A 14216-nucleotide genomic window follows, 5' to 3' on the forward strand; every position below is an offset into this window, starting at 1 on the left:
AGTACTCATGCTGTGCGTTTGTCCCAGACCTGCAGCTGTACCACAGCGAGACGCTGGAGCTGATGCTGCAGCGCTGGTCCAAACTGGAGAGGGACTTCCGCATGAAGAACGGCCGCTACGACATCAGCAAGATCCCCGACATCTACGACTGCATCAAATACGACTCGCAGCACAACGCCTCGCTGGGACTGGAGGACACGCTGGAGCTGTTCAGGCTGTCCCGCGCCCTGGCAGACATCGTCATACCTCAGGTTAGTAAAGGCGTCACTCGGCTTTGTAGCACACCTCAGGTTCTCTCAGGCCTCTACATTACACCTCAACTCCTTAGACTCTCATTGTGTACTGGACTTATAACTTCTCGCTGTACATTTATATTTAATTTAATATTCCACTCCTTGCACTCAACTGTATATATTCTGTTCTACTCTACAAAGCTGGTTTATTCCTATTTCTATTTTGAGATGTTTATATATTTTTTGAATTGTTTATTCATACTCTTTTAATTTCTAATTATGTGCAATGCCTTGTTTTGTTTTTTATGCTGCTGCAATGCAAACGTTTCCCAGTTTGGGATTAATAAAGTACCTCTTATCTTATCTTATCTTATCTAGCTGATGCTCTTATCCAAAGCAACCTAGGATAAGTGCAATCGTCAATGAGGAAACAAAATAGCAGAATCATGCAATTAGCTTTAAAAAAAAACAACATCATTGTTTTGGACAACATGCGTCTGACACAGCTGGACAGATTTGAAGATCTGCTCAATAAGGAGCTAGATCCACAATTGTTGGAGACAGAGAGCGAACAGGCCTCTTCCACTGTCTTGTTCCTACAGTAGCTCATGAGGACCAAACTCTGGCCCAACATGCTCTAATGTTTTTACACAACCTGAACACCACCATAGGTTTTTCCAAGCTTGGACAGAGAGGGTATTCTGCTGTGTTGCAGTCTACCAATCAGTATGCTTAGCTGCTAATCTTTTGTTAAGAAAGGTATGACTGGACAGATGCATACATGGAGAAATAGGAGAAATAGTTAAAGTATTAACGCTCAAACACAGTGGTGGAGGGGAAGTAAGTTCATTTACTGAAGTACTGTAATTTACTTGTACGTCACTTAAGGATTTTCTCACTTCTTTTTTAACATTTTGGAGCCAGGGTAGCAAACAATCGTGCTTTAGTTGCCCTGTGTAATATTGCCATGGCTTTAAACTACTGACTTATTTGTGAACTTGAATGGTGTATAAGTGTTTTGTTCCAGAGAGCAGAACTTAGAGGGGTGACTGATGTACTGTAATTATCCAAAGAATCGGGGAATGTCAGGAATGTTAACAAATGGGTCACATTAGAGGATTGAGCCAGACAGCATATTGCAGATCATTTTCAAACATTTATTGCCGTAGTGGTGGTAATGAAACCACTACATCTCACTATATTGATCCCTGTGGCAAGAGTAAAATTTTGCACCAAAAGAGGAGGCGTGTGAATCTAGAAAATAAAAAGTATGCCCTTAAAAATAGCATTGATAGTGAAACACTCAATCAATTAAAAGGGCAAATGCAAGTTCCAGTAGCGCTTCAGCATCATTTCACACAGAAAACTCATTTTAATATTTAGGTATTTATGCATACATTAGTTGTTATGCATAAATGTGTCACTTCCTTGCTTTCTGCTCTAAAATTAGACGAGTTAAGACTGCATTTGCTCATAAAAATGACGAATCAGGTTTTAAGAAAGTGGATTAAAGTGTTTAAATGCTTTTTTTCTTTCATCCCTATCAGGAGTACGGCATCAGCAAGGCGGAGAAACTGGACATCGCTCAGGCTTACTGCGTTCCTCTGATGAAGAAGATCCAGCTGGACCTGCAGAGGACGCACGAGGACGAGGCCGTCAACAAGCTGCACCCTCTGTGAGAACACACACCTCCACTGAGGCGCACACAAACATGTGTACATGTATATAGACTGTGTGTGTGTGTGTGTGTGTGTGTGTGTGTGTGTGTGTGTGTGTGTGTGTGTGTGTGTGTGTGTGTGTGTGTGTGTGTGTGTGTGTGTGTGTGTGTGTGTGTGTGTGTGTGTGTGTGTGTGTGTGTGTGTGTGTGTGTGTGTGTGTGTGTGTGTGTGTGTGTGTGTGTGTGTGTGTGTGAGCTCACTGGTGCTGTGTTGACTGAGTCTCATTTCTGGTGCTCAGGTATTCCCGTGGCGTGATGTCTCCGGGTCGCCACGTGCGCACACGCCTGTACTTCACCAGCGAGAGCCACGTGCACTCCCTGCTCAGCGTGTTCCGCTACGGAGGGCTGCTGGATGTATGTCCGATTACCCCCGACTATTTAGTTTAAAGTAGTAGGTAATAGAGGAGGATCTAGAATAGGATGCAAGCAGGTTGATGCCTATAGAGAGCCTTGTGTTGAGTCCCTCCCTTTCCGGCGGACCACCATGGGACCTTATTTCGGGAAAAATATGTATTGTTGTCAGTGGCGAGAGAGAAATTATTTTCTGATCCCGTTTGAATTGTGCCATGAGTTACAAATATGATGTTTGTCAATCCTAAAAAAAGACTATGAAAATACGCAAGTAGAAATACCACAAATCTAAGTGATGTCATAACTGATGTCATCATTTCCCCCCCCCACTAAATATAAGACGTATGAAGATAACTTTAACAAGATGCCTGTGTGCTTTGTACCGAGTTGTAGGCGTACCAGCAATAGGTGTCGCTCAGTCTTTGGCTCTTGGTGTTGGTGACGTGTATTGTGCGAGACCAGAGATGTAGTTCATTGAGCGGTTTCACACAAAAATAAGTGTTACCTCACAGTTTCAAGACAAACTTTTTTTTTCTTGACTTGCAAAATTATCTTTTAACTTGACAAACATCATATGTGTAATTCATGGCAAAATTCAAACGGGATCAAAAAAGTATTGATCTACTATACGTATTTTTTCCTAAATAAGGTCCCATGGGTCGAAAGTAGAAGGGCGGGACTCTCTATAAAGGATGGACACTTTTTAACTTGGTGGTTGTATTTTCACTTAATTCTGAAATATTATCTTACAAACTTTATAGCTGTCCAAATATTTCTTAAATTTGTGGCTTCAAAGAAACATATTTATGAGGATTTTCCTTTGTCACCTACTTGGTTGTACACAACTAACTCTGAAGCAATGAGCTTGGACATAATACCAAGTCATTTCACAATGATTTGGCATTATGTGTGTTCTAATTTGTGAGAGTTTGTATCATTTATTCATACATTTGCTTGATCATGATGTGTTTATATCCAAGGGCATTTATTGCATAATATCGATAGTGCTAAACTGCGTAGCCCTAAGGACTCCTTCGTCTTTAATCATTATAGAAGGTATGCACATTATTAGGTCAGTGATGTAAGAACAGTGTCTCAAACGCCTTGTGTGTCATCGTGGTGTGATTTTATGTTCTATTTGATATTGATGTTCGGTCTTGTTCTTACTGTACGTCTCTTGTGATGGTGGCAGGTGTTCACAGTCTTTGTGTTTCTGTTTGAGTGCCAGGATGAAAAGGACCAGCAGTGGAAGCAGGCGATGGACTACCTGAGTGCCGTGACTGAACTCAACTACATGACGCAGATCGTCATCATGCTGTACGAAGACAACAACAAGGTCCGCCTGCAGAGAGCCGGAAAACTCTCCCTATCATTTCATTTCCCCAGCATTTGCACTACTCTTCTGTTTGGATTTCGTCATGTCTTTGTGTCTGTGTTGTGAGCAGGACCCTTCCTCAGAGGAGCGTTTCCACGTCGAGATTCACTTCAGTCCAGGAGTCAAAGGCTGTGAGGATGAGGAGAACGTTCCTCTTGGTTTCGGCTTCCGCCCAGCCTCCTCTGAGGTGTGTGTGTGTGTCTTTTTCAAAGTTATACATATTAAGTGGCCCTTAATTACCAATCTAAACACCATGAAATACATCCTGAAAGAACAAATCACTTGTAGTAGAAAGTCCTGATGCAGCATTTACAACTTTTTCATATCAGAACTAGATGACCTTGCAGAAGATCTCATCTCTATAATTTGAGCTAGCCGCCTTTCCACTACTTTTAATGTGTGTGTGGTCGTATACAATTAAATGCATCTCCTCCAGGGTTGATTAAGTGTAAATTGCCACCAGTGGAGAGTTTAGAGAAACTTCTCGTTGCTTACCTGTGCACAAAATGGTCTGCAACATTATTACATGTAGAGATTTTATGCCTTTTTATTATGAAGTTAAACTTAAGTCATTTATAAAACTGAGTGACAAACCTTTAGACAACTTATTTTTGGAAATGCATTCAAATATACAAAGACGTTGCACGCTACAAACATTACATCCACCTCTGTCTGCAGGGGACATATTGCTCAGTGCTTCTTGTGTGTGTCATAACATGCATTCGTCATGCGTAATGAAATGCGTATGTTCTGCCACACTGGTATGCAGGCCGGTACATTGCAGTGACCTCTGTGTGAAACGTTCTCGTGTTTAACCCTGTAACAATAACTCACAGACACACAGAAGCCCACGTTTCTCCTGTACACAAAGGCTTCCTTTGCACAGTACATGTTGCATACAGTGAAGAAATTGGGATGAAAACAAATCGTTGCATTCAAATGAGCTCATAATCATTTGCTTGCTTACGGGATTATAAGTGGGATGTGGTTTTTGTTATAAATGAGTTAATGTTGTGTTTAATTCAGAGTGTAATGTCAGACAGCTCAGTCGTTTGCATGTTGTTTAATAGATAAGAATATCAGTTATACGTCATTTCCTTCTCATGTTCTCTGATCATTAGAACCAAGATAAAAAGCCCAATCAGGGGAGTCTGGAGGATCTCTCCCAGGATCAGCTGGACCAGGCACTTCCTCTCTCCGATCCAATCAACATCCAGCGGAAGTCGCCTATGATCCGCAACCGCAAGACGGGCTCCATGGAGGTACCGGACCCCGTAGTGTTTCAGATGTACTGCTGATAGTGATGCCACCAGCCTAGGTGTTTGGTTTTTAATTTCCCACTTAGTAGTTGTAGTTTGTATTTAGTTGAGCAGTTTTTTTGTTCGTTTCTTGTGCTAAAGTGCAAGGCATTTAAGGAGACTGTTAACTCAGGAGATCGAGTAACATTATTATGAGATAAAACAAAATGAAGAGAAGCTTTTATTTACTAAAGAGCGTGATTATTTGGAATATTTAATCCAGCTCTGAGAAACCTATAGATTCCATGAGTGCAACTGGACCTAATTTCCTGATTTTATTTCCGATGCATCCCCTAAACTTTGGAATGATGCCATTTCTTTTTAAACAAACCTGGAGAAACTATTAACATTCAGCAGCTCAGAATGGGTTTTACGTCTGAAAATATGAGGAATATCTCCTAATTTTTCAAACCAATACTAAAATAAAGCTTGATTCAACAGAACAGGTCTGTTTCCAAGAAATCAAACTCTGAAGAAAATCTCAGCTTCTGTCTGGATTGCAAAGTTTTTGTTGGCTCAATATCTTTTTCCATGATAACTTCCTAAAAATTCAGTGACAACAATCATAAAGTAGGGCTAATATTTTATTTCTGAGGTGAATGCATTGCGCTACAGAAGAAGGGTTAAAGGTTTTTATGTCCTTGATTTTCTGCAGCAGCTCTCTCAGTTTACCCCTGGTCTTTCCTCCTCAGGTCCTCTCTGAAACCTCTCCCAGCCAGTCCTCCAAAGGCAGCACGTCTCACCGCCTCTTCCCTTCATCGTGTTCACGGCAGTCTCCTGAGATCAAACCAGCCAGTGGCTTAGGTGGGCAACTCTTCGTGTGTGTGTGTGTGTGTGTGTGTGTGTGTGTGTGTGTGTGTGTGTGTGTGTGTGTGTGTGTGTGTGTGTGTGTGTGTGTGTGTGTGTGTCTGTGTCTGTGTCTGTGTCTGTGTGTCTGTGTGTGTGGGGAAAAAGACACACTGACCTTACAGCGCATTTTATCTCCAGCTGTCTTCACTGATCCTCTCTTCATCACATCTACCTCACCCTCCCACCTTTCCAAATCTCTCAGTGTCTGTTTATCTCTTTCCCTCTTTTCCGTCCATAACACCCCTCCTTGTCTGTCACTTTTTTTCTTTTTTCCCCCGACGGTCACATAGCTTTCACCCGGGCTTAGCATAACTGCGGACAAACAGGATCAGACTCCCAACTATGTAGGCGAGAGGTCGGCGGAGGGAGCTGCGTTCACAGCCAACTGCTGGGTCTCTGCTGTCGCGTAGCGTTCAAAGACAGACCGATATCACTGCTCACATTAAGTGAGAACATAAGGGGGCATACTGAGGGTGTTTCTATCCCCTAAGTATGTTCAGTCTAAGGATCAAACAATTAGACTCTAAGATTGTATAGTAATTAAAATCACTATCCATATATAGGAGGTAACACAGCCTCACTACCCTGCGGTCTACTAAGTGTTTATTGCTATTTAAACCTTAACAAGGATACATATTCCCCTTAAGATATGCCCTATATTGCACCAAATAGCGTCTATGCTCCTTCTCCATAGCCCTGTAAAGCTACATGTGTTTAAAATGAAGTAAAATGGGTTCAGATGTTCTTTTAAAGTGCCTCTCTGGGTCCCTGAATCTGATTTAACCTCCCAACTAACTTAAGCTCCCTTTAAGGACTCTTGTTTTGCTGTGTGAACACTTTCCAAGGGCATGTTAACTCCAGCAGCCTGCTAACACTGTGGTGACTCTTACACAAGCATGAGAGCACATCATCTAAATCAAGACGTGTGGAGAAAAATGTGAGTGTGAGAACAGGGAGTCACTGTGAGGAAACTATTTCTGTCCTTTCTGCTTCGAGGGGAGTATTGAACATTTGAATCTCAATTAGCTAATAGCTTTTTGTTCTCACATCTCCAATGTTTAGTAAATAAACTCCGATGCAATCACATTCAATCGCAAACATCAAGCGGACAAGGTGCTTATCCTGTCACTCAGTGCAAAATGATCCCACGTCTAAATGAGCCGTGACATCAGAGGAGAGTGAAGTCTATCCTGAGAGCAGACTGTCAGTGGCTAATGTGTAGTGAGTGTGAGGCTGCTGAGTGATGCCTCCCTGTTCAACACACACACACACACACACACACACACACACACACACACACACACACACACACACACCAACGCCGCTGACTGTGCATAGGTCACTGACGACAGCTGCAGGTGTCAGCGACGACCTCTGTTAGGGAGCTGCGTTAAATACCTTCATACTGCTTATAGAACAAAGGGACGAGATAGGGATGATATTTCCTAGTCTGTGTGGTCGATTAACTCCATATTGATTCTAACTGCTGTTTGACTTCAGAGGTTTGTGCACAGCGGGGGGTCTGAAACAATCCCATTTTCACGTTTGTCACGCCTATGCTTCTCTTTGCATACAAAACACACATGCTCTGTTTTCCCTTGTTCACTCTCTCCTGACTTTGTTTACTCCTAATCACTCGTACATGAACATGCAAAGGTCCGACAGATGTGGTCACTGTTGTGGAAACCTTGTAGTTTGCATGTCATCTTTTCCAGGAACAAACAGCAGCTTTGTCTCTGATTGGTTATGAATCATTTTAGTTTAGATGTATAGAAGTGGTGGCACTTTTTACAACACAACAATATCAGTTAGTGGCAACAGAGGACCACTCAAGCTTTTCCAAGTGGTATTATTGTTGGTGCTTCCTTGATTGCATTCTGTTTCTCCTCTGAGCAAACCAGAAACACAGGACCAGTCGTGGATAAAGTACTCAGATTATTTAATTAAGTAAAAAGTATTATTAATTCCATTTATAAATATTTCATTTTTGATTTGATTTGATTTGTGTCGAACGTGTAAAACAATAATACAAAATAAATAATAATAATGATGAAATGAAACAGGGAGAATTATGAATCTGTACAAACTCAAGCAGTGTCAAATGAATAAACAAAAGATATAATTAACTTACTAATTATCTATAAACAATTGATCTACCTGATTACACATCTGAAAAGGTTTGGGAATAAGAGGTTATTTAATCACATCCCTTCTCCCAAAAACTAAATTATTAAATAATAATAAGTAATATATTTTTACTGCATTTCAAGTAAAAATGAAGAAGTAAAATCAGCAAACTGTTCTTAAAATGAACACATTGTACTAGTATTGGAAATTTGGAGCAACAGTTTGTATATTGGTTGTACTACTGAGACTAGTAGGATATATATTTATATACACATCATGTTTTTCGTTTTAAGAGAAACAAGTGCAGATGTAAGTACAAGGTTTCTCTCTTGGATGTAGTGTAATAGAAGAGAGAGAAAAATATAATACTCAACTGAAGTAAAGCATTTTTTTTCTTCAGATCTGACCAGAAGCAGATTTATTTCTTCATGCTTTCGGGCTTAAATCTGATCTGATTTAAAATAATAATAATAATAGGAAATAAATAAAAATCCTTAGTCTTTTTCAGAATTTGTTTTTACTCACAACCCAAAATAAAACTCTTGAGGTGAGATAAAAAGAATGTCTGTTGCCACTCTAGAGGATGCTTCAGTGCACATCCTTTGAACTGTACACACACTAATGCCAACATGTGTGTTATCGAATAATGGCATGGTGTGTGATGTTAACTAACCCTGCACCCCTCCCTCCTCCCCCGGCTCCTCCTCACAGGCTCGCTCTGCTCCGGCCTCTTCAGTGCCTCGGCCCTCGGGGTGTCCTGTAGCGCCCCCAACCTGCGGGACTATGTCCGCACGCACCACCTCCTCCACCGAAAACCTCCTCTGTCCCCCGGCAGCCTGCCCATCGGCGTGTTTGGTATGTTTTCACCTTCGTCCTCCTCCATGAGGCGGCTCTCTTTTCTCTTTGAGACGGTCTCCAAACTCTTTTTGGCTTGCCCCAAATCTTTTTTTTTTCACCCCTCGAGATTTCACACTGGGATATTCTTTGTTTAATATATTGATTTAAAGCTTCTTGCAACCCAACAATTTCAACCTGTTGCATCACATTTCTGGAGTGATTTTGCTTCCCAGTGGCATGATGAGGGCACTGATCTGACAGCAGAGTGATCGGCTGAGGATCGGACCGTCCATGTCCGCTCCCTGATCCCACTCCCCACCCGCCCCCACCGTCCACTTGGGTTTGAGTGTTTTGAAATGTTCTCTCTCTCTGTGCATGTTGTTTTGCAGTGCGTACTACCACATTCCCACCATGGTAATTCCATTTCATAATCCACTGTAAAGCAGTTTTTGTGTCTGGAAGCCACAAGTCCGGGATTAATTACAGTTTTAGGTAATCCTTACGTTAAGAAACTCAGCCTGTTATTTGGAACCGACCCAATAATCCACCTTTAAATAATCCCCAGTCGCCTCCATTCCCTGTTCCCTCAGTCTCATGAGTAAAAGCAAGATGTTTTTACAGCCACCGGGGGTCCTTACAGCAGCTTTAACTATCGCAAACACATGGATTGGATCTCCTTCTCATGGTCACAGCTGCTTGTAGTACCTTCCAAAATGAATCTCACACATCCTGAGGTTAAATCAGCAGCAGATAAGTTCATTAGCAGATCATTTTGAAGCATAAACGAGCAGTGTTTTTTTCCCCAGCTGCGGGTTTTAAACACATCAAATATGAGTCACTCTATTTTTCCACCGGGTGTCACTCTAACTGCGAGGCTGCACACCACCAGGTTCAAAACAGATGCTTTCCTCTCGTCTCTTTCACATCAGGCTCTCTGAGAGGCAGGTGAGGGTTTAGACTGACGTCAGCGCGGCTCATTTCAGGGAAGCGAGGGCTGCTGCACAACAACATTATGCTCGCTTTACGGGAAATGTGAAAGTAAGTGATCTGGTTTGAACTCAGACCTTTAGATGGCCTCCGGTGTTGCTGATGAGTGCACTTTAGAGCAGTCTTTATCGTCCTTTGTACCCAAACAGACTAAAAAGGTGAGTTCAAAAACCCCTTCACCACTCGTCAGGGCTTCTTCTGAATGATTTCAAGCATAAAGACGTATAAACGTTTTAGTTCTCTCTCATTGCTCTCATAGCATCTGTTTTGGCCGTCGCAGGCAGCAGTTAAAAACCTGCTGTATACGGCCACCAACAGGTGGGCAGATAATAGCTGATGAAACATAATGACATATAGGCAGACTCGGAAGTTAGCAAGGTTCCTTTACCTATAGCAAGGGAATTTTCCAGTAGATTTTGGAATATTCCAGAAAAATCTTTACCATTCAAAAATAAAAGACTAAAATGATCTGTTCAGCAGGATAATGTCCATTATAAAAAATGGAGTTGAAACCTTAATTCAAGCTTATAGCTCAATGGGTACTGGAGAAGGACTTGGGTTCGAATCCGGCCCACGACCATTTTCCGTGTTTAATTTCTATCTCTACACAATTAAGGAACTGGTGAAAACGAAATGCAATTGCCAGAATTAGATAGCTAGCGTGATAAAGAGACTTCATGACGGTTGCATGAAGACTTGTGATGACTTTTAGTCGTCTTCAATTAGCCACAGGTTAGTTAAAAGCTTCAGACATGCTAACTTATTTTATGATGTATAACAAAATGTGAAAATCTCATACAGTAATCTTGCATCAACCACAAGCCTTTTCGGGAATCTAACCAAAAACTAATTGAAAAATGCTGACTCATTGCCGGGTGTGAGGACCTACAGTATGCCTGCACCACTTCCCAGAGGGCTAAACGACGGGGAATCTTTGACTTGATTTGGCAAAAACATCGACAGGTTTGGTATAAATTAAACTAAGCCAACTCGTCTGTACCATCTTTACCACCCAGACATAAAAGTGGTATCAATCCTCGCATCTATCAAGAAAAGGAAAGTGGGTTTCCCCAAACATCGCACTAGTCAGCAGCCCAGGACGGGAAGGTAAAGGAGTTTGTGTTTCGCTGAATGTCTCCTGTCACAGGTGAATGCCCTTTAGATTAAAGTCCAGCGTCATTCCTCCTGCATGTTTCCTATTCAGACCAAACACCCATCAGTCCCCCCCCCCCCCCCCCACTCCACAGCCTCTCCTCTCACTCTCTCTGATGGCCTCCCTTTTGTTTACCCAGGGATGACCCTCACTTTCACGCATGTTGGTTGGCAGACAGAAACTGATGGATCGACGGGCCAAATCTCTCATTCTGTTTTTCTCTCCTCTTTTTTTTCCTCCCATGTTAAAAAAAACACTGGCAAACGCAGGTACCAGCAGTCCCAGTAATCCCAGTTACCTTTCTTATCTCCTCAGAGCTGTTCTCTATGCCGCCAGTAAAGAGATTTTCTGTGTCGTTTGCCAGGCATCCGACTAATGGTATGTCTGCTTTTTATTCCTGTGTTTTTTCGACACTCCTCCAGTTTTTCCTGTTATCTTGCATGACCCTTTTTTTTGTGGGAAAACATTTCCTGTGTTTTCTATTTTTTGGGGGTTTTGACGTTTGGCTGCGTTAATTACATTAAACGTCTCAGAAAATGACATTTTGAAGAGTTTCTGTTTCACCACACGCCCTCGGTGTTTGTTGTACCTTGTGTTGTGTTTCGGCCCTCACCTCTAACACACCTGCACTGCCTGCTCCAATCGCCTCTGTGATCCTGCTGTTTCTCCACTGGAGCAATATATCTCCTGCCTCTGATATATTTCCATGTGCAGATAATCCGTGCACACATCCTAAATATATCTCATCTCCATTGATTCTTTTAATTTATTTGTTTGGGCAATGAAAGACACAGATCCTCTGACAGCATCACTGATTGATGTGGTCGGTATTGTACTCGCATGTAAACACACTCAGCAGTGAAGTCATTATGCACCGACACACCCTGCAGCAAGGTTACTCTTAGGAGTCACTTTCCAACCACCTGAATGAGGAGCTCACCACAACATCTGATAAAACAACAAAGGCGTGTTTGTGTTTGATTTGGTTTTTTCATTCATGTGCTGCATCATTTCATCCACACCCTACATACTGTATGAGCACAAAGCGACTCACAAAGAGACGGTGTGTTTTGCTGGATTCAATCGTCACTTTGGACCAAAAACTGTTTTTATTTGACAGTTTTTTGTGGTGGGGGACAGTTTGCAGATAAAATAAAAACAAACACTACTGCTAAGCCTCCACAAACAATGCATGCCATACTTTTTATAGTGCAGTAACTATGCTACACTGCTGCAAAGTGGGAGCAACAATTGCTTTACTTTTCTCTTTGTGAAGAATACTAATATTAAACGTAGTGTCGCAGGTCCAAATTGCAATACTTGGGTACCAGAATTACACCCAGAAAGTGTGAACAGTCCTCGAGATTGCACATGTTCTGTTGTGCAATTAAACCTTTGTGAAAGTGTACAATTCTTTGTGCACGCTATTTCAGAACAGTTTTAACAAGTAATCCTAATGCAAATTGGTGGGGACAAGATGAGTATAAATGACGCCTGTGGCTCCAAGCAACTCTTACTTTTGTAGATTCTGAGAAAGTTTGATAAAGCTAAAACTATGAAGTGATTAGACAATCTACAACACATGTAGTTCAGCTGCTCCAGTGTGAGCCTTTGCTGCTTTTCATCTGTTTTATACCGTTAGAAATGGATATATGAACAAAACCAAGTCATCATCTTTGATTCTGTCCTTGGAAATTGGGTTTTTTCAGCTATGCGAGAGGCCATAAATCAATGAACTATTATTGAATATACTCTTTAGCTGCAAAATTATAATACACAGAAATGGATAAGGGCAACATGGGCTTTTTCTTTCTTTAGATCTGACCAGAGGAACATTTCTTTTATGACTTTATTCAGAATTAAACCAGTAAATCAATCAAATCTGAATTTTGATAGTGAAAAAAAAGATCAGATCTATAAATTCACAAGTCGTTTTTTTTGTTCTTTAAAGTCCCACTGAATGTCGTGTTTGTTGATGCGATAACTGATGATACTTGATGCTAACCGCTCTATGTAAGGTAGAAAGGGTTAGCATTACCGACAGCTTCATTTGAGTGCTCCACACTTTATCTCTAACACTGTCGAGTTAGTAAAAGGTTGTTCTGTCTTCGGTCTCTTTGATTCAGTTTCATGTATCTGTCCCTGGAGAATAGCACAGTAGCCAGACACAAAGCCTCCCTTTGGAAATAGCAGACGTTGGGATTTAATGAGTTACTCCTGTTTTTGATTTCGTCAAAGCTTCAGCATGATGAAATTCTCTTATTACTTTTGCGAGATGAGTTTTAGGGCTGTTTCGTGCCACCACTGTGAATAAGACGATCATCCCGCCTGCTTTTATAGACTGAAAAGGGGCAAAGATGCTCGTCCCATTAGGATGTTTTCATACGACTGAATGACATTAACGATTTAAATCAGTGGCTCAGAAAAATCCCAGCATGTGTTTGGCAGCCTGATAAGTGCTGTCTGTGCTTCAGCTGGAGAAAGCACGTATATGTAAGGCATCAGGAGCATCTGATTTGTTGATGCAGAGTGACAGGAGTCGCTGCGGTTTGGAAATCTGATATGAAGTTGACAAGATGACATGAGAAACCTCGAGCTTCTGGAGAGAGTGTCGGTCTTCAGGGAAGTTGCCCAATTCTCATCGTAGTCAAGCTTTGTCAGAAAGGCATGGTTTGATGGCATGAATCTTAATCTCATACACACACTTTTTATTTGGCACAGCAGTCTTGTGTTCAACTTTATACACAGAGAAAAAAAAACAGCCCTGGAAAATCACAGTTTTCTATGCAATACGTGTTGGATTTTGGTGTTTGAACAGTGTTATTGATGACTCTAGGTGCCTCTGGTTCACATGTTTTCTGAAGTAGATCTGTGGCTTTTATGTCTTGTCTTTGATTCCTTTTCTAAACCTAGGAGTATGTGGATCATGAATACATTATTGACTTTTAACTGCTGCTGTTTTTTATTGACCTCGGGTAGCTTTAGTGTGTTTTGAAATAGAAATTGTGGGTTTTATGTCAGTAGCTTGTTTGTGGATGAGTCATACCATTGAGCTTAGAAATAGTGTGTCTACTTCAGTGGTTTATTAGACTTATTTGAAGTCCTTTTTTAAATGAAAGCATCAGCTAACTGAAATGTACAAACTAAAAGATCAATACCTCAATGTATCGAGCCACAGATTAAACTGAATAAACTTTCTATAATTAATTTCTTGTCCTGAAGCCACACTGCTCTTTTAGCTCCATGCCTCCTTGTTGCACTATCACTCCTCCTGCTCCTCCTGCTTTCT

The 14216-nt window shown here is 41.4% G+C and overlaps 1 protein-coding gene across 9 annotated transcripts in view; it reads left to right on the forward strand.

Annotated features, from left to right (window-relative positions):
- The window catches only part of ppip5k1b (diphosphoinositol pentakisphosphate kinase 1b), a 48159-nt gene that overhangs the window by 25151 nt on the left and 8792 nt on the right, over positions 1–14216 (forward strand). For 3 of the 9 annotated variants that reach the window (XM_063902245.1, XM_063902261.1, XM_063902316.1), the window contains 9 exons: positions 28–251; positions 1781–1908; positions 2190–2304; positions 3530–3637; positions 3747–3863; positions 4798–4938; positions 5667–5778; positions 8662–8805; positions 11243–11305. In XM_063902245.1, the coding sequence (XP_063758315.1) occupies positions 28–251; positions 1781–1908; positions 2190–2304; positions 3530–3637; positions 3747–3863; positions 4798–4938; positions 5667–5778; positions 8662–8805; positions 11243–11305 (1152 nt within the window). Of the gene's footprint in view, positions 1–27; positions 252–1780; positions 1909–2189; positions 2305–3523; positions 3638–3746; positions 3864–4797; positions 4939–5666; positions 5779–8661; positions 8806–11242; positions 11306–14216 lie in introns of all 9 variants that reach the window. The other 6 variants (XM_063902253.1, XM_063902278.1, XM_063902269.1 and 3 more) reach the window with 5 other exon arrangements.

The sequence above is a fragment of the Eleginops maclovinus genome, chromosome 2 (assembly GCF_036324505.1).
Source record: "Eleginops maclovinus isolate JMC-PN-2008 ecotype Puerto Natales chromosome 2, JC_Emac_rtc_rv5, whole genome shotgun sequence".
In the NCBI taxonomy this organism is placed as follows: Eukaryota; Metazoa; Chordata; class Actinopteri; order Perciformes; family Eleginopidae; genus Eleginops; species Eleginops maclovinus.